Raw genomic sequence first — 27,376 nt, 5'->3', positions numbered from 1 at the left:
GCCTCATACACGCTGGGTAGGTGCTGTACCACTGAACTATACCTTCAGCTCCCATAGAGAGCACCTTAACTCTTAACTCTGCAATGCTTTATCCACTGTGGGATTGAACCCAGAAGTGTTCTGCCTCTGAGACACATCCTCAGCACACACTTTTAAATTTTTAAATTTTATTTATTTACTTTTAAAATTTATTTTGGTGTTGGGTGACCAAAATTCAGGGATGGGGCTTTACTACTGAGCTACATCCCTAGCCCTTTTTACTTTTAATTTTGAGACAAGATCTTGCTAAGTTGCTTAGAGCCTCACTCTATTGCTGAAGCTGGCCTCGAACTTGTAATCCTCCTGCCTCAGAACCCACCAAGTCACAAGGATTACGGTTGTGCACCAACATACCCAGTTCTTTCTTTCTTTCTTTCTTTTTTTTCTTTTCTTTTTCTTTTTTTGCATTAGGGTTTTGCTGAGTTGCCCAGGCTGGCTTTGAACTTAGGATCCTCCTGCCTCAGCCTCCTGAGTAGCTGGGAACACAGGGGTGCGCCATAGTGCCTGGTCTAAGGAATTATTTTAGAAGGATGACAGTAAAATGTAAGCTTCAGTTTTTGCAGGCAGTGGAGTACCAAGTCATTGAATTGGTTTATGTGGTCCATTTGGTCAATTACATTCAATTACATTTGCCTGCTTTCAAAGGACTTTTATTTAGCAATGATATACATATATGTATAATTTTTTCCCCTAAAAGTTATAAGATAGAGCTAGGCGTATAGCTTAGTGGTAAAACACTTGCCTAGCATGTGNCTCTATCTGAAGTGTGAGGAGTAAAGATTTGTTCCCAGGATGTAGGCTCCCTATTTACCTCTCTTATTGTTTCTCTTGCTGAGAAAAAACTTTTTAGTTTGAGTAAGTCCCATTTGTTGATGATGGTAAATTTCAACTGAGAAGAGGAGTTAGGGTAGGAAGTACTATTGCCATGGTTACTTCTGCAGGATATTGTCACATGTTCAGGGATTTTTAATTCTGAGCGGCATGAAATATCTGGTCCATGCTTGGGAGGTGGGGAGTCTTTCAAAAGCACCAGTAGTGTTCACACTGATGAGATGTTACCTGCCCACAGTGTACGAGTGGTGGCATTCTGCGGGGAACTGGAAGTCAGAAGGTGGGAGCCATTGTTAACGCCATTGGGTATTACGTGATTGGTTTACCCATTGGGATCGCACTGATGTTTGCGGCCAAGCTTGGAGTGATTGGTAAGCTTTATTTAAAAAATAATGATTGGGAATATACTGGTAGTCAATAAATGATTATATCAAAACTTGAAGGTTGTCTTTGGGTGAAGTATAACTGATTTAAGTATGGTTTGTTTTAATCCTTCAGATCTGGGTAGGCAGAGCAGTTACCGACCAGGAAATGACCCTCAAAGAACACTGAAACTTGACTCTGGAATTCTGGAGTTTTCCACTTCAGTTCTACCCTTGGTTAGAGAAAGCAAGGGCTGGACACACAGTAGCCTCCAGCTCCAGCCCCAGCCCCAGCCTCAGCCAGGAGCCCAAGGCTGCCTGGTCATGCCCCTCTTGCCCATGCAGGTGATGGTCCCCATTGCGATACCCAGCACAACAAAATATCCTTTCTACTCCTCTCCCTGATTTACCTGTCCAGTTTTCACTTCTTCAGAGGAGTGACAGCAAGGACTACCGAAGAAGCATTTGGAAACGTCCCTTTTGTAGATCTGTTCTGTTCTTTTAGTGATAGCCCCTTGCGTTGGCAAGACCCTGACAGTGAAACTGCAATAGGAAGGTCATCCTCCTGTGGCCATCCTGGAGAGATTGGGGTGAAGTGGGAAAGTGGCCGGTCAGCAATATGGCACCTGGACCCAGTAGGACATAGAATAGCACCCTTCTGTGCTCACCAAGGGGCATGGCAACTGGCCAGCGCTCTCCTTATCATCCTACCTTCTTCTGTAGCCTCTGCCTCCCACCTGCCATAATCTTTGGTATATCTTATCCATATCTTGTGGGTATTCCCATAGGGTATGGGAGGGGGGATCAATGTGGACAGTGCAGAAGGAAGGTGGGGCAAGACATCTCTTTGTCCCTTTTTTTAGTCTTTTTTTTTTTTTCCCACTATGACCAAAAGACCTGACAAGAACAATTAAAGGAGGAAAAGCTTATTTGGGGGCTTTTCAGTTTCAGAGATCTCCGTGTATAGACGGCCAGCTCCATTGCTCTGAGCCACAGGTGAGGTAGAACATCATGATAGAATGGTGTGGTAGAGGGAAGCAGTTCAGGGCATGATATCAGGAAACAGAGACAAAACTCCACTTAACAAGGGCAAAATATAAACCCCAAAGGCACACACCCAGTGATCCACCTCCTCTAGCCACTCCCTACATGCCTACAGTTACCACCCAGTTAATCCATTCAAGTGGATTAATGCATTGATAAGGCTAAGGCTTTTGTAACCCAATCAGTTCACCTCTAAAAGTTCTTGTTTTGTCTCACACATGAGCTTTTGGGGGATACCTCCTATCTAAACCATAACATCCTCTTACTGAATTTGGAGGAAAGAACTGAATCCACATGATCTGAAATTACCAGAGCTATTTTTTTTTTTAAAGTAGGGAAATATATGACTGCCTAGCTTTGGTTTCTAAAATAATAATTGGGAATGTATTGGCAGTGAATACATGATGATATTAAAACCTGAACACTGTCTTTGGGGTGAAGTGGTAACTGACTTAAGCATGGATTGTTTTAATCTATTAGTATTTGGCGGGCTCAGAGGTGGTGAGAAGTCATCTGATACCCACAGAGAACTTCCAGTCCAATGTGCTTCATTGTGTTGCACATTTTTCTCAAGTTCAATGATGTTTTAATTAAAAATACAGAAGATGGTCAAAGAACGGAATTTTCAGAACCCATTGGTGCAGAAAATTATTTAGCTGAGTTTCTGGCATTATTCAGGCTTTGACTTCACTGATGAAAATGTTAATGGAAATTAAACAGAAGAACCTATTTTTTTTTTACTGATATTTTATTTAACACCATCTATCTAAAATATTATCATTGAAACATTCAATAAGTATAAAATACTAAAGATAACTTATATTCTTTTTATATTGTATCATTTTATAAAAATTATTTTAATTGAAAAAGCATACATATATGTATGAAAATGCTACAAATAAACCCATTATTTTGTACAATTAATATGCACTAATTATAATTTTAAAAACGAATCACAGTTGTATACATATGTGGGGCACAATGTGGTATTTTCATGTGCATACAATGTGGAATGATTAGATCAAAGTAATTTACATACCTGTCATCTTGCTTATTTTTCATGGTGAGACATCTGAAATTCACTCATATGCAGTATGGTATGATTGACTATAGTCATCCTGCTGTGCAGTAGATCTCAAAACTCATTCTTCTTGTCAGTCTACAACATTGTGTCCTTTTGTGTTTCTTGGAATCAAATCCAGGGCTTCATGCATACTAGGCAAACACTTTACCACAGAGCCACACACTTTGGCCCAAGAAACCTTGTACCCTTTGACCAACAATTCCCCATACTCTCCCACCCCATCTCCCCCGGGCCACCCCAGCCTCTGGTAACCGTCATTCTACTCTCTACTTTTTTCAGTTCAACTTTTCAGGAAGAGGAGGAATTTACTTTAAAATATAGATCCCTCTATATCCTAAGGGCTGTACTTGTCCCACTTCATTTATTTAGTAAAAACATACCTACTGTGTGCAAAGTAGAGGGATTTGAGAATTTATAAAGGGGACATTGTGAAAGGACTGTAGTCAATTCTTCCCACCTACCATTTAGATGGAAGTATAGCATGAATTGGTTCAGAATGTCATATTGCTCCCAGTAGGGTGCGCAGTATAACTGTACAAAATGCCCAGATGAATATCAAAATGCTACAGATTCTTCTGAGCAACCTAACACATTGTAACAGCCTCAGAATTCCCTTGGAGGTCTTTCTAATATGCAAATTCCTACGTCCTGCCCAGGATATTCTAATAATTATCCTGTTTGGCTGGGTGCAGTGGTGCACACCTGTCATCTCAGTGGTGAGGGAGGCTGAGGCAGGAGGATTGTGAGTTCAAAGGCAGCCTCAGCAATTTAGCAAACCCTATCTCATTAAAAAAAAAAAAAAAGGCTGGGGATGTGGCTCAGTGGTTAAGTGGGTTCAATCCCTGGTACCCTCCCCTCCCCCAAACCAAAACAAAACCAAAATCCTGTGTGGGGTTCCTAGTTGAGTCAAACAGAAATCTTGTAATATGTATTGTGAAATTACTAGAAATCAAGTTCATAATTTTCAAATTATGACTGGAGCTAGCTAGTTATTCTCTGTTAAAGATAAGGTGAACTTGTAATTTCTGTGTACTAGGAACTCTGGATTTGGAAGAGGAAGGAGGGACTTGCTTTTACTAATCTATTACAGGAATAGTAGGTGGTCACTAACTTCACTATTGTGAATGAAGAGCGACTGGCCACTCCTGACAAATGTGATGGGAATGTAATTGGTGAAGAGGAGTAGAGGAGCTGTAAACCTTGCATGGAGTCTCCCCACCCGAACCTGGGAACCCAGTCTAGCCCCCTTAATCCTTACATGGATATGAACAGCTGTGGAAATAAACCGAGAACAGGCAAAGGAGAAAAGTAAAGACTTTGTGTTCTGAACCTGCCACTCAGGGAAGTCAGCCACTGGTAGTGGGAGAGCTTTATTTATAGTGGGTAAGAAGATGGCTCAGGTGGCCCTGATTGGAGGCTCTTGGCCTGGGGGAGCTAGAGGTGGCTGACTAGACGTGGGGCCACTACATGAATGGCTCGGGGTATATATTTGTCTGAAGGTGGAAGTGGGGACCCAAATTAGGGAAGCTGTCAGTTATGAGCCAAGCCTGGCCATTTGGCATTGATTGTTGTAGAAGTTATGGTTTGGCTTTCTGATTTATCACTAGAGATGCCAATGTGGCTTCCAGCAAGTCTGGTTTCTAGCACGCTGCCTTCCTGGGTTGCTTATTGTGGATAAAAGGTTGGTTTCCTGGGCTGGTTGCTGCATGTGGGTCAGAGTTCTATTTTTATGTCCAGTTTGGCAATTGTCTGTCTGTACATTCATCCTCCCATGGACTGCCTTAGAGCTTTTGATTCTATCATTAGTTCATTATTGACAAAGCCTCTCATTATTTGCATCTCCTCAATGCCCTATATAGGGTTTTAAATTTATTTATTCATTCATTTATTTATTTGATACCAGAGATTGAACCCAGGAGTGTTCTACCTCTGAGCTACAACCCATTCCCTTTTTACAAAAATGTTTATTTTGAGACTGCATATTGCTAAGTTGCTCAGTCTGGTCTCAGACCGGCCATCCTCCTGCCTCAGCCTCCTGAGCAGCTAGAATTGCAGATGTGTGCTACTGTGCCTGGCCCTGTGTAGGTTCATTAGGCAGAATCTGTATAATACTTTGAGAGATCTAACAAGCTTTCTCTATCATTCATTTCCACTCAACTTCTCCTCTTTGTTTCTAATCATCTCTGGGTGCATAACCCTCCCCTGCAAGCTTCCAGAAAAATCTGTAGAGGTCAAGTAGGAAACTCTGGGGTAGAGAATATCATTAATTCTTAATGTGTGGTGAATTTTGCTATGAAAATCATTTTATTTTTTAACTGTTAAAATGTTTTAACACCAATGTAAAATGGGATCCAGGTGTTACAAGCACCTTTTTGAATACAAACATTGATTTCTAAAATGGTTTCTCAGCTGGGGGGGTGTAACTTAATGGTAGAACATATGTTTAGCATGCACAGGGCTCTGGACTCAATCCCCAGCATGCCCCCCCCCACCCCCAATAAAAAGCTTTCTTTCCCTTTCAGAAGCCTGAATACTGAGGTGTAGTCAGGGATTCCCCCATAGAAAGTAGCATCCCTAAGGTTAAGTGGTAAAAACTTTGAGAGGGGAGGGGATGAGATAATCAGAGCCCCACAGGAGCAAATGAATTCCAGGGAGCCCAGTATGTCTCTTTCCCTCCCCACTCACTCTCAAACCGTCTTATAGGTCTCCAAAAACCAGATTCATCACTAAAGTCAGGATACCTTTGCCATGACTCTCCAAGAACAAACAACAAAACTGTTGAGGCATCATTGAAATAGCAAATTTCAAGGACCCTGAACTTGTTACTTGCATGATTTATGTTTTTCTCCATCTGCATGTGTTTTCTCCACAGTTCCAGCAATTCATCCTTATCACAAGGCAGAAGTGATTATTTAGGGAAAGATGTAACATTTGCTCCAGACTGAAGGCCCCTCACTCAAGGTTGAAGGACACACACACACACACACACACACACACACACAAAATACCTTAGAAAATATGCCCAAAGCCAATTAAAATTCCTAGACTCTAGCCCACCCTTGCCATCCTTGCACAGGAATGAAAACTTAGCTCCCTTTGTTTGAAGAGCTAGCTCGACAGTCTCTAATGCTGTGTCTCCCTTCTGCTGGAGCAAGAAATCCCAATAGTCTTGTTCCTGTTGCCGTTGATCCTTCCTCGGATTCATTTGATGGAGCACAAGAATTTCCAGGACTAATACTATGAACAAATAATTCTTAGGTTTTTCTTACATTTTTTTTCCTTTTTAATACATCTCTCCAGGTGACCAACATGCAAACTAACTAATATCCAAAATCAAAAGCTTCTACTAGAAGCAGCCAAATTAAAAATGAAATATTTTAATTCATTTATTGACCATGATGATTTCTGCTTTTTTTTTTTTTTTAATGTTCATCTCTTTTGAGGAACATAGAGCAGAAGGAGTTTTGTCCTGGGAAATTTAATTTTCTTGTCACTGGCACTATTATTAATATCCAATCATTATAATAAAAATGGCCAGCAATAACCTCTGAACCTTTGCTGTGACAATCACAGAATATGGTCTCAGGGGGTGCTGGCCTTCTGGAAACCCAAGAATAGAGCAAGTAGAGCCCTACGGTCCACTATGGACCCCATCTCATCCATGGAAGCAGATTCCCAGCATGGTCTGCAGAAGTAACAGGAGATGCATACATCCTCTCAGGGGTGGCCATTTTCCACTGAGCTAACTACCTCTGTTAAATATTTCCACATCCAGGTCTGTGGGCAGGGATCATCATCTGTACTGTCGCTCAAACTGTGTGCTTTATAGTCTTTATTGCTCGGCTCAACTGGAAACAAGTCTGTCAACAGGTAACTATGCTCATGGATGTCCCAGCAAAAGTTCTTCCCTAGGGGCTGGGGATGTGGCTCAAGTGGTAGCGCGCTCGCCTAGCATGCAGTGAGGCACTGGGTTTGATTCTCAGCAAATAAACAAAAACAAAAAAACAAAATAAAGATCTTGTGTCTATCTAAAAAACTAAAAAAATTTTTTAAAAAGTTCCTTCTCTAGAAAACAAGCAGGATCTGGTGGGGTGCTCTTTTTTGCTTTGGGAGGTTCTTTTCTCTTTGATGCTATTTTTAGGTTATAACTGGATTTTCAGATGCGAAGGACTCCATGACCCTGGCTTTATCTGTTTTCTCGTTGTGGAGTCAATGAATAGAAACATACAAGCCTCCTTTTACTTATTTATTTATTTTTGTACCTCCTGCTAGAATCTCACCTTTGGCCAATTTCAGGATAGAATTGGAAACTGAGAGAAAGCGTCCAAGTTTATCCTAACACTGTGTACTGTTTTCTCAAAATATTTTGCTAAGATCCTGTGGGTCTCCTTCTCTTCACCTTTCCAGGGTCAATGTGAGATCTGGAAATAGGAGGTTAAAAAAAGGAGATGAAGTAAGAAGGTGAAGAAAAAGGGCAGGTTCTAAATGATCTTGGTCCTTCATCTCACCCTGCACCGTGTCCATTCAACCTTCCCCCTCTCACTGACTCCATTTCAGTTCTTATGAAAGCGGATTCTATAGCCATGACCTAGAGAAGATTCAACTTTACATGTCCATTGAGGAACAGGGCTTGGCTTTTCCTAAACTGGGTATCAAACCTACACGATCTAACAACTAGTGAACTCTGAATTTCATTTTTCTAGGCTCAAGTACATGCCAATTTGAAGGTCAATGTGGCCCCAGATGAGAATTCTGCTGTCCCTCAAGATCCAGTTTACCCAGGTATGATATAATGCTGTCAGCTCTTAGGCCTGTCTAGGTAGGACTGGAGGGGTCATTTGCTCAATTTACTGCTGTGTACTCTCATTGATATAGGGTACTAATGTTTCAGAAATAAATGATAGAGTCAGTTAACACCCACTTTGGGGTAAATTAAAGTTTGTTGGCTTCAATTCCATACATTAACATACGGCTATAGTGATTAAAGGGCCCTCAGTTCCTTTGCTAATCTGTGGTATTTCTGTAACTATTCTATACGCAGTTTTTTCTCTTTTAAAATATATTTTTACTTGACATAATAATTGTACGTATTTGTGGGTCACAGCGTGACATCTCAATACATGTGTACAAATGTGTAATGATCAGTTTGGGGGTAATTGGCTTATCCATCACTTCAAACATTTATCATTTCTTTGTGTTTGAGCTACAGATATTTCTAATACTTGGAGATCCCATGCATGGGCCATATCTTGGAAACTGACATTTGTGTTTATTTTAGTGAGATTTCTAGTGTCTATTAGAGACACCTGCTTTAAGTAAGTTATTGTTTAGACAATTGCTTCTGATGAACATTCTACAAATGTATTTTTTTCCCTGTCATTTTTGTAATTCTTTTTTTTTCCTCTCTCTTTTTTGGTTTATTATATTCTGTTAACCATTTTTTTAAATTCTTTTTTAAAATTTGTTTTAATTAGTTACACATGACAGTACATGATCTTGACATAGCATACATTTGAATCAGATGGGATATAATTTCTCATTTTTCTGAATGTATTTGCAGAATTACATTGGTCATGCAGTCACGTATATACCCACAGCAAAAATAATGTCTATTTTACTCTGCTGTCCATCTTCGTAATTCTTCTATATTCCCGTTTCTTAGGCAGGTAGTCATTTTAGTCCTTTGTTACTGTAAAGGAGGTAACTGTGGTTTCCCTCTGCACACCTAGGTTCTACAGCTAGGCCAAGAATGGAATTGACACAGGGCAGATTAACAGGAGAAAAAAATATATTTAATTACATGCACAGGCTTGGGAATCCCACAAAATGAGACTCAAAGAAGGGTCCGATGGGTATAGTTAATATTGCTTCCTGAACAACAGAAAGGAGTAGGGGTGTGAGACTTCTGGGGCAGGTTGGCTACACAAGAGAAGGTGAGAGGAATAAATGCATGGTAAATAAAGATGGTCTTCTTATATAGACAGTTTCTCAGATGATAAAGTTGTTCAGGAGCAGCCCTCTTCCTGACATAGACACTTTTACTAATGTAAGTTTTCTTTTTTTTTTTTCTAGTTTCTTTTCTTTTTTATTCTAATTTGTTATATATGACAGAAGAATGCATTACAGTTCATATTATACATATAGAGCACATTTTTTCATATCGCTGGTTGTATACAAAGTATATTCACACCAATCGTGTCCTCATGCAGCTACTTAGGGTAATGGTGTCCATCTCATTCCACCGTCTTTCCTACCCCTATGCCTCCTCCCTTCCCTCCCTCCCCTTTGCCCTATCTAGAGTTCGTCTAATCCTCCCTTCTTTTATTAAAGGATAGCCTTTCAGAGGTACTCCCCTTCTGCAGTTTAAAATAGCTTGAAACGTGGGGTGGCATATTCTGATCTTCTACAGTCACATTTTGGGGGTGGTATGTCCTGAGCTCCAACACTCCTTTATAATTTAACCCTTTGGACTTTGTGATGGTTAAATGTCTGCCAGGGATCAGTTCTGGTTTTTGGCTTCATTTTCCTCAGTTCTCATGCATATTGTCTAGTCTGTGTGTCTGCTTATCTTTGATTATGTCACAGACTTTATATTTGGACATCGTTTTGGAAGTCATTTGAGGTCTAAAACTGTTACCGGGGCTCAGGTCTGGATGCTCACCACTCAAAAGCCAATACTCAGGAGATAAGAGTTTACTGGAAGGAAATCAGTTTTATTCAAGGGCTGGCATCCTGGAAGACAGAGAGAGTGATTGTCTTCAAAGCTTCATCTTGGGGAACTTGAGTGCAAAGGAGGAGCAGGGCAAGAAGGTTCTGTGCTGAGTGGGGTCTTTCTCACCCAGGCCTGTGTCTTCTTTTTCCTTCGTCTCTGGCAGGAACATCACAATGTACCTCAACATACTGAGGTTAGTTCCTATAGTTCTTTATCCAAACATATTACTTTTCTTCAAGTTAAACCTCATGACAGAGTACATATTTGTGTTAGTTGATGGACAGAACTAAAGACTGAGGAGTGGTGTTATACAATCTGATGTTATTTGAAGGTCACCAGATGTTCAGGGTTCCGGAAATCTAAATAAACATTATTGAGCAGGTAACATCTTACTTATTTAGGTACAGTCTCTCTTCAGAATTCAGAATACTAGGTACCTTGGCATAGGGAAGTAAAGTGACCCTGCAAAGGGCAAATAGAGGGCAAAGGGCAACTTGAAAAGGAGCAGCCACTGTTAAAGTTTTCTGGTTCCAGATAGGATTTTATTTTGCTTTTGTCAGATGCTGGATTTCATAAGCAATCCAGGGCACTTTGACAGATTGAGGTTTCTGGACTACCCAGCTGACCTGAACATGAAAGGCAGCCAGTGTGAGGCTGGCTTACTTCTGTTTTGTCCTTAATTGCAGCGCTTTGGTGAGGAGTTCAAGTCCAAGCACAGAGAGGCTTACCACAGCCCACTGTTGCTCTGTATTGCCTCAGCCTCTGAGCCACATGTTCCAGATGGAAAACTCACAGTGCAAAAGCAGCCCCAAAGGCCAGGCTTGTGCCTCTGGGTTTACAGCCTCCTCATGATCTTGCCCCGGTATCTCTTTATTACACTGTTAGCTCTCTGATGCCTTCAAGATGATCTTCTTGTTTTATCCAGACTTTATAATTATCTTGAGAGTTGGCCTGAGTTTTCTACCATCAATGAAATCTTCCTCAAATTATAAAGTTGGGATCATAATTGTACTTAACTTACACTATTATTGTGAGGGTCAAGTGAATGCTGAGAACTACCCGACACAGAGTAAGCATTTTGTAGATGTGAGCTGGTATTATTGTGTTCAAAATTATTTTCTTTCAGAACTCTGAGGGGATGTAACATTCCAATACAGGGTGAGCATCCCTAATCTGAAATCTGAAACACTTCTGGTTCTAATCATCTCAGAAAAGGAATATTTAACCTCTATCTACTTACGTTTATTAAGAAGTTGGATGCCAGCCAGGCATGTAGGCACAGGCCTATAATCCCAGCTATTCAGAGGGCTGAGACAGGAGGATAACAAGTTCAAGACCTACCTAGACAAGTTAGAAAGACCCTGTTTCAAAATAAAAAAAACAAAAGGGCTGGGAGGTGCAGCTCAGGACTTTCTTCACATGTGCAAAGCCTTGGGTTCAACTTCCTAGCACATTTTATGCAACCCTCAGTACTGCAAAAATAAAGAAATGAGTAAAAGATAAGTTGCATACTAGTCTTACTCTTGTGCCATTAGATTTTACTTTTCTCTTGGGAAGTTTTTAGGATATTCTTATTCTGCAGCATCATGAGAGTAAGTCAAAGTGTGAGTCCTTACCCTGGTACCTCATAGGTCCTTAGATATGAAGATTCCCATCTTTAGTTCTGTGAACAGCCTCAATTTTTTCTCTTAGTTTATTTCCCCCTCATTTGCTTTGCTCTCTTTTTGAAATGCTTATTAGATGGGTGTTGGAACCTTGAAAATTCCCCCAAACAAACAAAAAGACACCGACTTGAAGAACTATTAATAGTCATTTAAAGGGGCAGCAGCTTCCATACCCTCCATCTTGCCCACACACACAGGAACTTGCCTCTAAACATTCTTGCCCAGCAGCTAAAATATGATTTCTTTTATTTATTCTGGGTAGTAACTGCTTCCTGAATTAACTTTCTCCCAGCTATTACCACAGGTACACATCACCTTTTATACAAACAAAAAAGAAAAAAAAATCCCTTTGAAGCTAAGTTTCTTTTTCTCCCACAGTGGGTCCTGAAAACCATGGAGAAATTTTAATGAGAGATGTTGGAAAAAAAGATGAGACTCAATTGGACCAGCAGATGCCCCAAGAACAACCTTCACCTGTCCATCCAAAGAACAATGATAAATTGTCTGTGCAACAGTTGATTCTACGGCGAGGACTCCTGCTCGTGGGCGTCATTTTAATCTTGCTATTGGGGATTTTAGTGAGAGTATATGTCAGAATTCAGTGATGTGCCAAGAGAGAGATGGTCAGGTCAAGGGATACAGATGTTCCTCAACTTACAACGGGGCTGCCTCCTGACAAACCCATTGTAAATTGAAACTGTCACAAGCTGGGGCTGGGGTTGCAGCTCAGTAATAGAACTCATGCTTAGCTTGAGGGTCTAGGTTCAATCCCCAACCCCACGTGTATGTAAGTTGACAGTGCATTGAATCCACCTATCCTACCATTCAGTGTGAGTATCACAGCACATGGTGGCACGTGATTGTGGGGCTGTGGGAGCTGCAACTTGCTGCTACAGCCCAGCATCTCAGAGAGGATCATACTGCGTTATCGATAACCTGGGAAAAACTCCAAAGTACAGTTTCTACTGAATGCGTATCATTTTTGAAGCATCATAAATGGAACCAGTGTTAAGTCAGGACTACCTGTACTTTTGAGCTTACATACAAATAATTCATAGGCTTAGCAGCGGCAGTTCATTTTCAAATCATGTAATTTAATTGTGTCTGTGGATTTTAAGAATGGAGAATTCAAAGATATATTTTTCTAATGAAGCAGAGAGACTAAGAAGATAAACGGTTTATTTTGATTCAAGATGATGTCTGAAAGATGATGCTTGAGAAAAATTCACTGTCTTAACTAAGGACCACGGTGTACCATATTCACCTGAGGCTTCCATGTTTCTTCTGCCCACTGTTTTCTAAGATACAACTCCATATAAAAAGTGCTTTAGGATTCTTACTGTGTGAATTATTTAAAAAAATATATTTTACAGTACATCTTTCTTTGTGTCTTACATTATTATTCAATGGCAGATGGCAAATTGTTAATCTTCAGTTGGGGGCCCAGATCTTGGGCACTGTGGGTGCATAATTGAGGCAAGTCTTTAGAGCTGTTAATTATAATTCCTAGTGGTGGTGGTGTCAGAGGACAAAGTTTTAATAAAGGCCTTAGATTAAGTAGTAACCCTACTTCTTACAGCCTTCACAGTGTTAAGTACATACTGCTAATTCAGCAAACCTCTACATACTAAGTAAGGACAGTGCTCAAATGGATACATGACTAGGCTTGGCCTGTGCCCTGAAAGAACAGATAATGAACAAAATCAGAAAAGTTCGCTACTGTTAATAAAAACCACCCAGCTGCTGATTTTTTTTCCCCACTTTGCATTGCTGGGGATGAACCCAGGATCTTGCACTTGCATGTGCTCTACCACATGGCTACACCCCCAGCCCTCCAACTTGCCTGCTTTGGTTGGAATTATCAAAAGGGATCTCTGCCTTCAGGACTTCATTCTTCCTGGGTCCCTAAATTGATCCTCCTTCTCCAGCCACCAAGGTGAAGAAGATGTGCAGTGTATGTGGCCTTCCAGGTGGAGCCTGGGGGGCCTGAGGCATCCACAGGGCCGACCCTCCCCCAGCTCTTTATTAGAAAGCCCTCAACTCTCTCCTTGTGCCCCCCAACCTAATACCCCTGGAGCTCTAGAGGTGTCTCACACCCCTGCCCTTTTCCTTGACCCCATAACAGGTTCCTCTAGCTGCAGGTGCCATGGCTACACTGACTAGAAGCCACACTGGCCGCAGGTTCAGTACCTTGCCCCTGCAGAGCCAAGACACTGGGGAACAGTAGGGTGGAGGTGGATGAGGATGGGGGAATGCCTGAACATCCCTTCAGCTGCGGCCTGGAGAAAGGTGTCCCCCGAAAGTGTTCTGTGGGTGTGGAGGATGAGGGAATTACAAAGTCCACTCTCCCTCCTCACACCTTTTGCGATCAGTCTTGACGTCTTACAGAAACTCATCATCCTAGAGCTGCCCTCCTGGGCAAGCACCCCCTCCCTCCCCCCCGCCCCCTGGCTCGTGGCTGGATGAGGGTTGGACTCGGCGCCCTGGGCGGTGGTGGGGGTTGGCTTGGCTGTCTCCGCAGCAGTGGACCATCGGCCGGCTGGGCTGGGCTGGGCGGGGCGGGGCGGAGCAGGGAAGGGAAGGGCCATGCCGGGCGGTGTAGGTGTAGGGCCGGGCAGCCTCGGCCTCGCGCGCTCGCATTCCGTGAGCCGGCTTGGAGGTCCCCGCTGCTGCCACCGAGTCCCCCGCGGACCAAGCCTTCCAACCGCCCGGCGTCCTCTGGCGGCGCGGCTGCCTGCGGGGCTTGCGGGGCGCGTTGCCCTCGGACCTGCGGCGGGAGGCGGCGGAGCTGGCGGCGCTCGCGGGCCCCGTGGTGAGTGCGGCGGCCCCCCGCTGCGCCCGCCCGACGGCCGCCGCAGCCGCAGTCGCGAGGCTTGGGCGCTCCTTGGGGCTGCTTTAGCGCCGTCCAGCGCGTTCCCACCTGGCTGCGCGAAGCCCGGGGAGGGAGGGTGGGTGTAAAACTCCACTTTCCTTTCTGTTCCCCGGGCAGTTCCTTGCACAGTTGATGATCTTTCTCATTAGCATCGTCAGTTCCATATTCTGCGGACATCTGGGCAAAGTCGAGCTGGATGCTGTTACACTTGCTGTCTCGGTGGGTGTTTACATCTTTTTTTTTTTTTTTTTTTTGGAGCTGATAGCAGCAAAGTCTCAGCATTTTTATTTATTTGTTTTGTTTTATTTATTTTTTAAAATTTTTTTGGTGGTGCGGGGGTTGCGCATACTGGGCCGATGCTCTCCCACGGAGCTTCTACCCTCCCCGCTGCCCCCCCCACCCCAGCCCCAGCCCCAGCCCCAGCACCAAGCTTCAGAATTTAAATTGTGTCATGTCCTCCGTGTCTTTTTTAGAGGATCTGGGTCTTGCTTACAGATACTGTTACCTGATCTATAGATTTGAAGTAGATCGTGTCAGCTACCTAGACAAAGCTTTCTGAGCAGATCTCTAATTATAGAGGCACCAGGTCTTGTCAGGAATGTAACAAGTAGATAAATTGGACATATCTACTAAAATGAAAAGAACCGAATTCTTTTTTTTTTTTTAATTTATGAAATCAAACCAAAGCTATTTTCACAGTTCATTGGATCACACCGTCTCACCCCTAGGAAATGTGTCCCTTCCTCTCTGGCTTGAAATTACACCTCTTTAGATGTCTTCCTGGGTCTGTTAGTGAGAGTGGAAAACTGCTTCTCTTGTATTTAATCCAGGTTTTCAAAGAAGATGAAGACCCATCCTTCCCCCCACCCTCCTCCCTAGGAGATGGGAATGCACAGTGAGATTGTGGAGGGTCATAGACGTTTCTCATTCAGTCTCACTGGAGGAACCCTGGATGCGTGGAATCACATTTTATTTACGGGATTTTTTACTGTATTTGGTGAACTGATCTGTTGTGCAGAACATCTGTTCTGCTTTCTTTGAAAGTTTAGATTGGCCCTTCAGAAAGTTAAGAAGGAAGATGGGTTTTTATATATGTCCCTGTGTCCTCTTCAGGAAAGATGAGCTTGGCTCCTGCATGGCACAGGGCAGCAGAGCCTTGGCTCACTCTGTGCTCCTGGTCACCCATGGGATGTGAATGTGTATTAATGGGGTGATGATCAGAGGCTAGGATTGAGGTCTGCTTTTTTCCTGTCTCTGCTTCCCAACCTGCAGTGCATCCTACACTTTTCCCTGTTCATGATATCTCATGGCCGTCAGTGATCTCAGCCCCTGAATGCTCTCTCTTCTCTCTGCTGGAAGTGTGCCTTGACCTCCCTGCATCGATTTCACTGTCTCCAGGACCTCCGAGTCATCTTGGGGTGCCCCTTTCTGCACATTTTCATCCCTCAGTGTGGACCACAGTAGGAACTTTCAACTTTACTTTTTCAGTCTCTTTTTAGCCCTTGGACTGTGTAGCCACCAAGTCTCCATGCCCATCCTACTTACCCTTGACCTCATGAAGTTGTCCTTGCCAGGGTCCCTTCATCTTCTCTCATTCCTCTGGTTTCACCTGGCCCCCTGCCCTGCACACTTTGCCAAACAGGCAGCACTTGACCTCTCAACCTCCCATTTCACAACCCCCCACACCTTTTTGTCACCCCCTCCCCTTCAAGACCCACCTTTCATTGTGTTCTGGAACCTTCCTTTCTCCTCCAACCTCTTAAGCTTTATATATTACCACCCCATTAGGATAAACCTATCAAGATCCTCTTTTTTCAATAAATACATCCCTGTCCATCCATCTTCCTCTGGCCCAGCCTGCTCTCTGACCTTTATTACCTATGTTCTTTGCCAGAAAGCTGACACTCTGTCTTCATTTCCTTCTTTCCCATTACAGTCCAGCCTCTGTTCTCCCACTTCTCCATTTAACTTGCTCTGACAGTTGTCAGGGACTCCTTCCCACCCCTTTGTCAGGACAGAGGACTCACCTTGTACTCTTCTCCCCTCGCCCTCCAGGAACCTGCCATCTGTATTTCATCCTGGTCCACCTTGGCTCACCTGTGGCCTCTCTGATAGTTGCACTCTACTTCCTCTCCTCTCCCCTCTCCCTTCCTTTTTCAGTGCCCCCTGTTTATTGGTGTCTCCCAAATTGGTACCTCCACCCTTGACTTGGGCTTCCAGCACTGCACTGCTTGCAGGATGGATCAACTGGAAGACACAGGGACTTTTGGAACACAGAGAGTTTGAATCTACTCCCTGGAGTTGCTAAGTACTGCCTTTCTTATTTAAAAAAATTTTTTTTGTGGTCCTGGGATGGAACTCAGGACCTCATACATGCTATGCAAATGCTCCACCACTGAACTGCACCCCCTACACTGCCATCACCCCTCTTTTATTTTTTTAATACCCACAACTTGCATTAGAAGAGAGCCCTCCTAACTTTATTTCCATCACTCCTTAGAATTCCTGTCTTCCTTCTGTTTTACATTCCCCTCTTCTGGACCCTTCTCCGTCCTTCCTACTCCCCTCCATCTGCCAGACTCTGTGCCGACCTCCCAAGACTAGAGACCCTCTCTCATGTTCCCATATTCTGTGGTTGCTGGGTCTTGGCCCTGGATGCACTGTGCTGACTGTCTCTGTCTCTAGTCTCTTTCTTGCTGATCCATCTGAGAACTTACATTCATTTTTGCTCAGCTTGGTTCCTCATACAGATTTGGTTCAACCAAATATTTCAGAGAAACACATAGCTCAGGTGTCCTGCCCTGAGAATTACTCTCATCTGGGCATCTCCTGCTTTGTCTTTTCTTCTCACCTTCAATCCCATCCTTTTATGATTTCCATAAAAGGTGAGGATTTAAAGCATTATTGTATATTTATATAGAATTCTATGATTCCTGTTCTTTCATTTGTCTTATTAAAATGATTTTAAAATGTACATGGGGGGAAAACACTAAACTAAAATGTTGTATGTAGTTGGTGAAAGTTTTCTTCTCTCTTTCTGTGTAACCCCAAATCCTACCCAATGATAAAGGAGATAGAAAAGATTTCCTAGTTTTTGATGTAAAAATAAAAAGAATAGACTAAATACAGATCTACAATTTTAGAGAAAGGTCTGAAGATGGCTGACAACCCGTAGGAAGGTTGGTATGTTCCACAGACAGGAATTTTTGCAGATAAGGTGGTAGATTGGGAGCTCTGCTGTCAGCTCTTGACAACTGGGTGGGGATTCTTTGCTTTTAATCAGTTATTAAATTGTAACTAACTTCTGGGAAGACAGTATACAATGACTTTATTTATGAAAACCAGATACATTTTTTAAAAAATTGGCTGGGGCTGGGAGTGTGGCTCAGTGGTAGAGGGTTTGCCTAGTATGTATAAGGCCCTGGGTTCAATTATCAGCACCACAAAAGGAAAAAAAAAATGACCTTATGAACAATAAGGTCAAAAATAAGGTCAAACTTTTGTAGTACAAAAGTATTTACATCAGTAAATTCTTTTAAGTGAAAGAACATTTGTTTATGTTCCAACGTGTTCCACAAAGACTTTGAGCTGATTGACATAAATACATTCACTATGGAAAGATAAATAAATAGCTGGTAGCAGTGGAGTGAAGGAACATGGATGGAGGGAGACTGGAGCCAGGGGCAAGGGCAGCCCAAGACCGGCTGCAGGTCTACTCTCAGCTCCTTGCTTATGTGATTCTCAGTGAAGCAAATATTTTATTTGCTATGATCACTTTTGGATAAGCTGAGTTACAAAGTTTCTGATACTTGCTTACTCAGATGGTATGACCTGGACCATTTATTCAAGGGAAGGAGGGTTTCTCTGGAGACTGAGGCATAGAGGCATTTATTTCTCTTATAGATTCTAATACATTGCCACTACATTTGTGTCCTAGACAACTTGCCATGAGAGACACTGTAGCAATTTTTGTCCCGTCTTTTGTTATAAAGTTGTGCATGATAGGGAAGAGGCATAATAATAGTTTAAAATAGTAAAAGCTGGTAACAAATGAAGCAAAGGGGTTCTGACTGTAGTTCTATGGCCAGCTGTCTTGACCAGGGAGGAGCCATGAGCCGTGAAAGAAGAATATTATCCTAAGCCAACAAAGTTTGCCTGCTTACCAAAAACTAAAACTAAACCGAAGGAAAAAACTCCACAACCTTTTCAGAAATTAGCACACTTCACCTTTTCCTTTTATGGAAGGCTGAAGTGGCTTTAGAGGAATTCAGCATTGTGACATCGATGCCTCACATCCAAGTCTTCATTGTGTCATAAGCCCTCTGGATCTCATTTGGATCCTGGCTCTTGCCTTGTCGGGTAAGCACTGGGTATTCCATGTGTATGGCCTGTTACTGGCCTCCTGGGGTTAGTGTTTCAGTCTGTTTTCTTTTGCTATAACAAAATACCGAAGGCTGGGAATTTTAGAAAGAAAAGAGGTTTATTTAGATCACCATGCTGGAAATTCAAGAACATTCACTGACTTCTGCTTGGCTCCAGTGAGGCCCTTCTGGCTACAACCCAATAAAGTCTATGACTTCATGGTCAGAGCACTGTGAGAAGGAGAGTTCACGTGGTATGTCAGGAAGCCAAAGCTGGGCATAGTGACACACACCTGTAATCCCAGCGACTTGGGAGACTGAGGCAGGTGGATTGCAAGTTCACAGCCAGCCTCAGCAACTTGGTGAGGCCCTAAGCAACTTAGTGAGGCCCTGTTTCAAAATAAAAAGATTAAAAAAAGGGTTGGGGATGTGGCTCAGTGATTATTCGCCACCTCTGGGCTCAATCCCTGGTACCAAAAAAAAAAGAACAGGGCCAGGCTTTCACTGCATGACCCCCCCCCCCCACACACACACATTTCTTTGTTTACTTCTTTTTAAAAAATTTATTTATTTATTCTAATTTGTTATACATAACAGCAGAGTGCATTTCAATTCTTACTACACACATAGAGCACAATTTTTCTTGTCTCTGGTTGTACACAAAGTAGAGTCACACCATTTGTGTCTTCATACATGTACTTGGGGTAATGATGTCCATCTCATTCCACCATCTTTCCTACTCCCGTCCCCTTCTTTTCCCCTCCCTCCTCTTTGCCCTATCTAAAGTACCACACACCTAAGCTCCTCCCCTCATCTGTGGGTTACTCTCTGTGCACTGGGTTGTGGGGGGACTGGGTAAAGTCCTGTTTCTCACTGGAGGACTAAAGCCTGGAGTTTGAGTCAGACTTCCCAGCTCCAGGTCACACCATCTGAGTAAGCAAGTATCAGAAACTTTGTAACTCAGCTTATCCAAAAATTAGGAAAAGTGATCATAGCATCATATATGCGAAGGGTTTAGGACTGCTTGGCACATGGTCCATGTTCCGAAATGTTTGCTATTGTTATTTTTATTATTTTATTATTTTTGTGTGTGCATGTGGTGCTGGGAATGGAACCTAGGGCCTTGCACATACATATAAGGCCAGCACTCTGCCACTGAGCCACACCCTCAGGCCTATTTTTTTATATTGAAATGTACATCTTACTGGCAGATCATGGGCATGGCCTTTAGACACTAACCACAACTTTTATTTTATTTTTACTTCATAAATTTTTATTTGTGCATTATGATTATATGTAAGAGTGGAATTCACTATGCCATATTTGCTCACGATCATAATATAATTTGCTCAATCTGCTTCCTAGTACCTTCCCTTTCCCTCTCTTTTTTCCCTTCCCCATCCACTTGCTCTATTCTACTGATCTCCCTTCTATGATTTTTATTTTAATTACTGCACTAACAACTTTTCAATATGGAAATGGTAATGTGCTGCATAAAAAAAAAACTTATTTTCTAGGTTTTATTTATTTATTTTTTTAAAAAACCCTTTATTTATTTATTTGTTTATATGCAGTGCTGAGAATTATACCCAGTGCCTCACACATGCTAGGCAAGTGCTCTACCACTGAGCCACAGTCCCAGCCCATTTTCTAGGTTTTAGATTTTCCAAATCAATGCAGGGTGATCATAGTCCTTTGGTTAGAAGGTCCATTTTTGTTTAGTTGACAGGGACCCATGTGTACATCCATTTGATCTGAAATGCAGAACCTTAAGTATACAACTATGAATTGTTGTCTAAAATTGAGCCCACTGTGGTTCCTTGGTGTAAAGGGAGCTGTTTGGTGGTGACACTGCTGCAACTGTCCTGTTGTGTCTTGCAGGTTGTGAATGTTACAGGGATTTCGGTTGGAACTGGCTTGGCCTCTGCTTGTGACACATTGATGTCTCAGGTGAGGACCCCCTTGCCCACAGAATTTTTTGGGCAATTAATTACCTTTTCTAATAGAGACTGCCTGGGGAGAACTATCCATCTATGGTTTGTGGCCCTTTATGTGTCAAATGCAATGCTGCTAATGATGGTAAATATGGCACACTTGGCTTCAATATGTCAAAAGACAAAATTACAACAAATTTAGTTTGTGACCTAAGTGGCCTTTATTTGCTGTTTGTGAGTGGGGACCACAACCTTCTGCAAAATAGAGAGTAAGAGCTCTCACCAGGCCATATCAGAATAGTGGATTTTATAAGGCGGGTAATAGTCTCAGTACCTGGGAGCAGGGACCAGTTGTCCCATGAGGTATAGAAGGCCACAGAGGCCATCTAGCTCACTGACTGGCTGTGCTCGGAAACTTTGCCTACACTGCTGGGCTGAGGGGGCCACTGGAAGTATGGCCTTGGCTGGTGGCATTCGGTGGCACTCTTTCTGTTTTCTCCAAGTCCTTTGGAGGCAAGAACCTAAAACGTGTTGGGATCATACTTCAAAGAGGAATCCTCATCTTGCTGCTGTGTTGCTTCCCTTGCTGGGCCATCTTCATCAATACCGAGAACCTCCTCCTGCTCCTGAAACAAGACCCTGAAGTGGCCAGGTCAGCAGTATCTCCATTTCAGAATCCTAGGTTAAGAGTTAGTGGCTGTCTAGGCTGGGGGTATAACTCAGGTAGAATGCCCACTCATCATGTGCAAGGCAAAACAAGAAAAAAGTGTCCATTGGCCATTGTACCTGTGTTGGTATTTTTAGTCCATTAGATGGACTTGAACCCTTTGGGATTGGAAGCTGTGACTGTGGACCCTAGAGTCCCAGGGTGCAGGGACTGCCTGACCCAGAGATAAGAAGCAGCATAAGGGTGCCATGCCCCTGGCTCCATTTCCCTTTATGTTGTCCCTCTATTTTGGTGTCCTGCAAATGCACAGAATATGTTTCCCCTGACAAAAGTAGAATACCACATGGTTGTCTTCATTTTCATATTTGGAGTTGGGTTTTTTTTTTAACATACAATTTAACATAAATTCCAGCATGGCCTCTGGTGTTGTCCTGGATTGTGTCATCCTTTCTAGAGGATTCTCGCTCATTGTGAGGTGGTCTTGATGCTTTCAGAAGGCTTCTGAATTGTGCTCAAGTTTGAGTTCATTTTGATCTGTTCAGTACCCCCTTATGGCTGAGAAGGAGCTGGAAACTGTCAAGTTTTCAGGCTTCCCCTGAGAAAGTAGACTTCTAACAGGCCTCAAGCACTATTATTGGTGTAGGTTGCAGAAAACTAATCCAAGTTGTGATTAAATTTCTCCCATATAAATTATTTTTAGTTTTAAATTTTAGAAAATACTCTGTGGATTCAATTTGAAGACAGTATGACCAGAAATCATTATTAATTAATATTAATTATTAATATTATTAATATTAACAGAAGACTCTTTGGTTGTTTATTCCAGGATAGCCCAAATTTATGTGATGATTTTCATTCCTGCTCTTCCTGTAAGTTTCAATGCTGTTGTGTTTGATTTGAAGCAACTCATGGGTGTCACCCTGCACGTGCCTCTTCCTCCTCCACCTCCTGTTTATTTATCAAAGAACTGTTAACACAGAAGTTCAACATTTATTTCTTGGGCCTGCCTTCCCTACCTTGCTGATTCTCAGAACTTGTGCCACTCTAAGTCCAACAGTTTAGGTTTAAATCAAGAACTGAAGGAAAAAAAAATTCCTCCTTGATTCCTTATTCCATGGTTACTTTTGATCTCATATTATTCAAGAATGTTTCCTGAGCTCCCTGGGGAGCCACGCAGAATGTCAAGGTTGTAGCTTCTTCTTCAGCCAGTTACAATTTACGTTCCTGCTCTTTAGGAAGTAAACTTTCATCTACTCTGGAAAATTCTAAATAGCATTGGGTGTCCTAGCATTTAATTAGAGTAGTTCTAATTTTCTGAGTTTGAGATCACATAATCAGGAGGAAATATCTTATTAGAAACCAAATCTGGAACTGGGGATATGGCTCAGTGGTAGAGCCAAGCATACATGAGGCCCTGGCTTTAATCCCTAGCACTGCAAAAACAATAAATGAAGTAAATAATGTGGGTACTGAATAGTGATTGTATTTGTTTTTTTATTTAATCTTGTAGGCAGCATTCCTGTTCCAACTGCAGACAAGATATTTACAAAGTCAGGTATTGATTCTTCTCATATTTTCACTCTATAGTACTGGAAATGTATATTAAATATCTTCAATAAAAGTAATTCATATTTTTCCTATATTGTTTTCCATATCTCCTGGAGTTTTCTATCAGAGAGATGTGGGTCCTTGTATCATCTAGCCCAAGAGAGATACCTATGTCAATCTGTCTAGTTCCTCTGGGTCATTTCTTATTTCTTTCTGTAGCTCCCACAGCCACCCACTCTTCTAGGGGCTGGTGCTGGTTTTGCATCTGATGTGGGATCTGGCCCTAAGCTTCTGAGTTAGAGGGTGAGGACCTGGATTTATTATGGCTGCCTTCCTGAGAGTACATGGAGTCCACCATGCTTTGGGTACACCAGAGACAGAAGAGGGGAGCAAAACAGAAGGCCAAGGGTGGGAGGTGGGTGGGTAGGGACAGAGGCTGAGTTCCCCCTCATTGTCTCCTCCAAGTCTATCCATAGGCAAGCAACCTGCTTGCCATTAATCATAAAGTCAAGGTCTGGCAGGAGTGGGAGGTGGCTCAGTGGTAGAGCTGTTGCCTAGCATGTGTATGACCGTACTTTCAATCCCCAGCACCACACAAAAATAAATAAATAAATAAATAAACATAGAGGCAAAATTGTCTGAAGCCAGAATCCTTGCTGCTTTGATAGCAGTCTACTCTGTTTAAATACAGAGGTAGTAGGGATTTAAGGAAGTTTTACCTAAAGAAAATGCTTATCTGAGTACTAGCATGGAGTGAACAAAGAAATGAGCAACTGGCACCATAAAACAAAGGGATGAACATTTTCTGCACACCTGCTATGCAGCAGGCATTGCTGGGTGCTTTGCACCTGAGAACTTAATACTCGCCTGGGGAGCAGTCCAGCAGCTTGGCCCCAGCGTCTCCCAGATGCTCTCTCTTTTACATGTCTTGCGGGGGCCTGTTTGCTCTTCGTGTGAATATTCCCTCTTTTCTCTCTCTGCCTCTGATATGAAAACTGACCTACCAGGGCTTTTAGAAGCATTTAAAAACTTCCATTGGCTTGGCCAGAAGCTGCACTAATAGAGGAGACACTTCTGCTTGTTTCTGCCTCTGGCCATTCCAGTCTTGTGTGACTTTACCATCATTTAAAATTGGCACCTGTTTAACTCTGATTGTTTACTTAACAGCCTCGCTAACTAGCTTTTGAAAAACTAATGATTTTCTGTTTGGGGATTTCAGGGCATCATCATGCCCCAAGTTATTACTGGGATTGCAGCGAATATTGTCAGCGTGGGCATGAATGCCCTCCTGATGTATGCCCTGGACCTTGGAGTGGTGTAAGTTGCAACTTATTCATTCAGCAAAGACTGTGTGCTGGCTCCCCTCCTAGGGGCTGGAGATACAGGGAGTGAAGCAGTCATTAGAGGGAATATGGTCAGGTAAGCAAGCACCTAGTGGTCATTGTTCATACCTGTATGACAGGTAAGAGCTTGCTGTGTGAGATCCCCAAGGAGGAGCAGTCAGCTCTGGAAGTTGGAAGGGGGAGTGGTAGAGATTATTTAGGTGGAGAGATAGGGAGGGGTCTTGGAGGAATATATGTGTAAACTGATACCTGTGTGTGGAAATCGTGTTAGCTTGGAGGGAGTTGCTACTTTAAAGGCTGAGGCAGAGGGAGACAGGTGCCTACAGGGATTCTCTCAGTATTTCTGAGTGTTAAGAGATTGAGCCGAATTCCATCTTACCAAGCTTGAGGAAATGAGGGCTCCACAAAGAAAAAGGTGGTCAGTTTGAGCTTCCCTTGGTAGGCATCCTGGTGGCCCACCTCTAGCCCAGAATCAGCCTTGGCACTTGTGTCTATTGAGTGGTCATGCCACCGTGTGCAGACCAAGCCCCAATATTTTTGAGGTACTTCAGGGTAGTGTGTTCCTTTATAAAGAAAAATGATTTTAGTGGATCATGGCCAGTACTTTTTAAAAAGGGAAATATTAAGAATTAAACAGAATAAAGTGCAATAGACTAGAAAGTATGAAGTGCATCAACTACTATGGGGGTGTTTTTTATGAGACTCTTTTCAGTTCTGTATGGGTAGGTGAGTGCACAGATGCTAATAATGTGGGTACTGAACAGCGATGGGAACTACTTATTACTGCTAAAAGCTATCAGTTAAAGAATAGCAGAGGACTGGAACACAAGAACACAGTAGTGAAAACCCATATGTGATAACTTCCTTATGCTCAAAAGCTGAATGAGGCATTGACTGTGGGGGAGTCGGAGTCCAGCAGGCAAGCGTGAGGACAGTGGATTGGCCACCCAGACAGCTTCTCCTATGAGGTGAACCTCAGAGACTGTCTCCTAGGAGTTCCGAAAGAGACATGGTCAATGCAGTTTGAGGATTGGGAAAGGGAAGAAGAAATATAGGAATAGGTTAACAATGATTAAAGGTGACACTTTGAATGAAATTCAAAAATAGACAAGGTGGCAGAGTTCCTGTGCTAGCACAGGGCATTTTTATTTATCACAGTCGGTGATAAAATGTCACCTATTGAAGATGCCCCAAGGTTGGCTTCTAATGGGAAAACAAGCTTATTATCCTGGGAAATAAAATTCTATGACCTGGATCAGTGTTTTGAACACAGTCACTGGTTGATATATCCTTTCTGATTACTTATATCTTAGAAATTATATGACAGTTTTTTAAATCAAGGCTGTTACCACAAGGAATGGCGGTAAGTCTTTATCTCCTTTTATTTTCCAATTGATGGCTAGTAACATTGGGTCATTCCACAAAACTCAAATCTTGCTGCAAAGAAAACGAGTCTATCATAAATGAATTTAGTGTTTAAAACATCCAAAGAAGATAGCCCAAGAACTCCAGGCTTATCTAGTAACTGTCACCAGAGAGCAAAACTGGTCAGGGGCCACCTGGTGGTGTATACTTGGAAAGATACACTCAGTGGTAATGATGGCTTTTTCTCCTTCAGAGGATCTGCTTGGGCCAACACCACCTCCCAGTTCTTCCTGTCTGCTCTTCTTTTCCTCTATGTGTGGTGGAAAAAAATCTACATCGACACCTGGGGAGGTATGGTGACATTGCTTTCTTACCTTATGTCGCTTGATATTCAGGTAGATGTAATTCTGGTTTCCAATTTTTTTTTTTCCCACAAGGAGTTCCGGTTTTTATCTTTTGGGAAATCTAAAATATTACATAAATGTTTTAAGTTATTGAAAATATAAAAGTTTCAGGGTGATGTGTGATTTTTTTAGGTGGCTTTGTTCATAGAAGACTATTTATAGCTATTGAGTTTTGAGAACTAATATTTAAGTCGGGCATGGTGGTGCACGCCTGTCATCCCAGTGGCTTGGGAGGCTGAGGCAGGAGGATCGAGAGTTTAAAGGTAGCCTTAGTGAAAGCAAGGTGCTAAGTAACTCAGTGAGACCCTGTCTCTAAATAAAATACAAAATAGGGCTGGGGATGTGGCTCAGTGGTCGAGTGTTCCTGGGTTTAATCCCTGGTATGCCCCCCCCAAAAGAATTAATATAGAATGAATTAAAATTACTAATACAAAATCCTAGTTTTTTCTTGCAAATTATCCTGTTGTATGAAAGTGAAATTTGATTTTTGTCTTATTAACTCAAGTGAGTAGACTAATCTCTATGAAATAATCAGAACCATTTGTGACTTAGCTAAATTCCCTTGGGCATTTAGCAATGCATCGGTAAGCATAATGTTAGATTTGTTTTTATTTCTGTTTTTCTATTTTCTCATCTTTATTAAGCTGCAATTAACAAAGTGTACACATTTAAGGTGTACAACATAATGTTTTGATATACATGTATTTTGTGAGATGATTGCTGGTGTATCTTCATCACCTCATACAGCTACCCTTCTGTGTGTGACAAGAATATGCAAGATCTATTCTCTGGGAAAACTTCAACTGCACAGTAGATCATTATTAACTGTACTCACCATGTTGTACCTGTAGTCTCCAGAACTTATTCATTTTATAACTGAATGTTTGAACCTTTTGAACAACATGATTCCCTTTCCCCTACCACCTAACCCTTGGTAACTCCCCTCCTGCTGTTTCTGTTAGTTCAACTTTTTCAGGTTCCACACATAAATGAGATCATGCAATATTTATTTTTCTGTGTCTGGCTTTTTTACTTAGCATAATGTCCTTTATTCATGTTGTTCCAAATGACAGACTTTTATTCCTTTTTAAGGAAGAATAGTGTTCTATTCTGAGTACACGCACACACACACACACACACACACAC

General features: G+C 42.3%; 2 protein-coding genes across 8 annotated transcripts in view; both read left to right on the top strand.

Moving 5' to 3' along the window:
• The window catches only part of LOC107157133 (multidrug and toxin extrusion protein 1), a 612,661-nt gene extending 599,543 nt beyond the window's left edge, over positions 1–13,118 (top strand). For 5 of the 6 annotated variants that reach the window (XM_048796071.1, XM_015503428.2, XM_015503429.2 and 2 more), the window contains 4 exons: positions 1,109–1,241; positions 7,136–7,230; positions 8,064–8,142; positions 12,115–13,118. In XM_048796071.1, the coding sequence (XP_048652028.1) occupies positions 1,109–1,241; positions 7,136–7,230; positions 8,064–8,142; positions 12,115–12,341 (534 nt within the window). In that variant the 3' untranslated portion in view covers positions 12,342–13,118. Of the gene's footprint in view, positions 1–1,108; positions 1,242–1,368; positions 2,121–7,135; positions 7,231–8,063; positions 8,143–12,114 lie in introns of those variants that run through there. The other variant, XM_048796080.1, reaches the window with a different exon arrangement.
• A 1,181-nt stretch (positions 13,119–14,299) lies between these two features.
• The window catches only part of LOC107157166 (multidrug and toxin extrusion protein 2), a 55,991-nt gene continuing 42,914 nt past the window's right edge, over positions 14,300–27,376 (top strand). The window contains exons 1-8 of one of the 2 annotated variants that reach the window (XM_048796154.1): positions 14,300–14,548; positions 14,726–14,827; positions 20,851–20,919; positions 21,407–21,555; positions 22,397–22,439; positions 23,081–23,125; positions 24,338–24,435; positions 26,080–26,177. In XM_048796154.1, coding sequence (XP_048652111.1) covers positions 14,741–14,827; positions 20,851–20,919; positions 21,407–21,555; positions 22,397–22,439; positions 23,081–23,125; positions 24,338–24,435; positions 26,080–26,177 — 589 coding nt within the window. In that variant the 5' untranslated portion in view covers positions 14,300–14,548; positions 14,726–14,740. The remainder of the gene's footprint in view (positions 14,549–14,725; positions 14,828–20,850; positions 20,920–21,406; positions 21,556–22,396; positions 22,440–23,080; positions 23,126–24,337; positions 24,436–26,079; positions 26,178–27,376) is intronic. The other variant, XM_048796157.1, reaches the window with a different exon arrangement.

This window comes from Marmota marmota, unplaced genomic scaffold (genome assembly GCF_001458135.2).
Source record: "Marmota marmota marmota unplaced genomic scaffold, marMar, whole genome shotgun sequence".
Lineage (NCBI taxonomy): Eukaryota > Metazoa > Chordata > Mammalia > Rodentia > Sciuridae > Marmota > Marmota marmota.
Note: the sequence above shows the minus strand (reverse complement) of the source record. Positions and strands in the feature narration are given on the sequence as shown.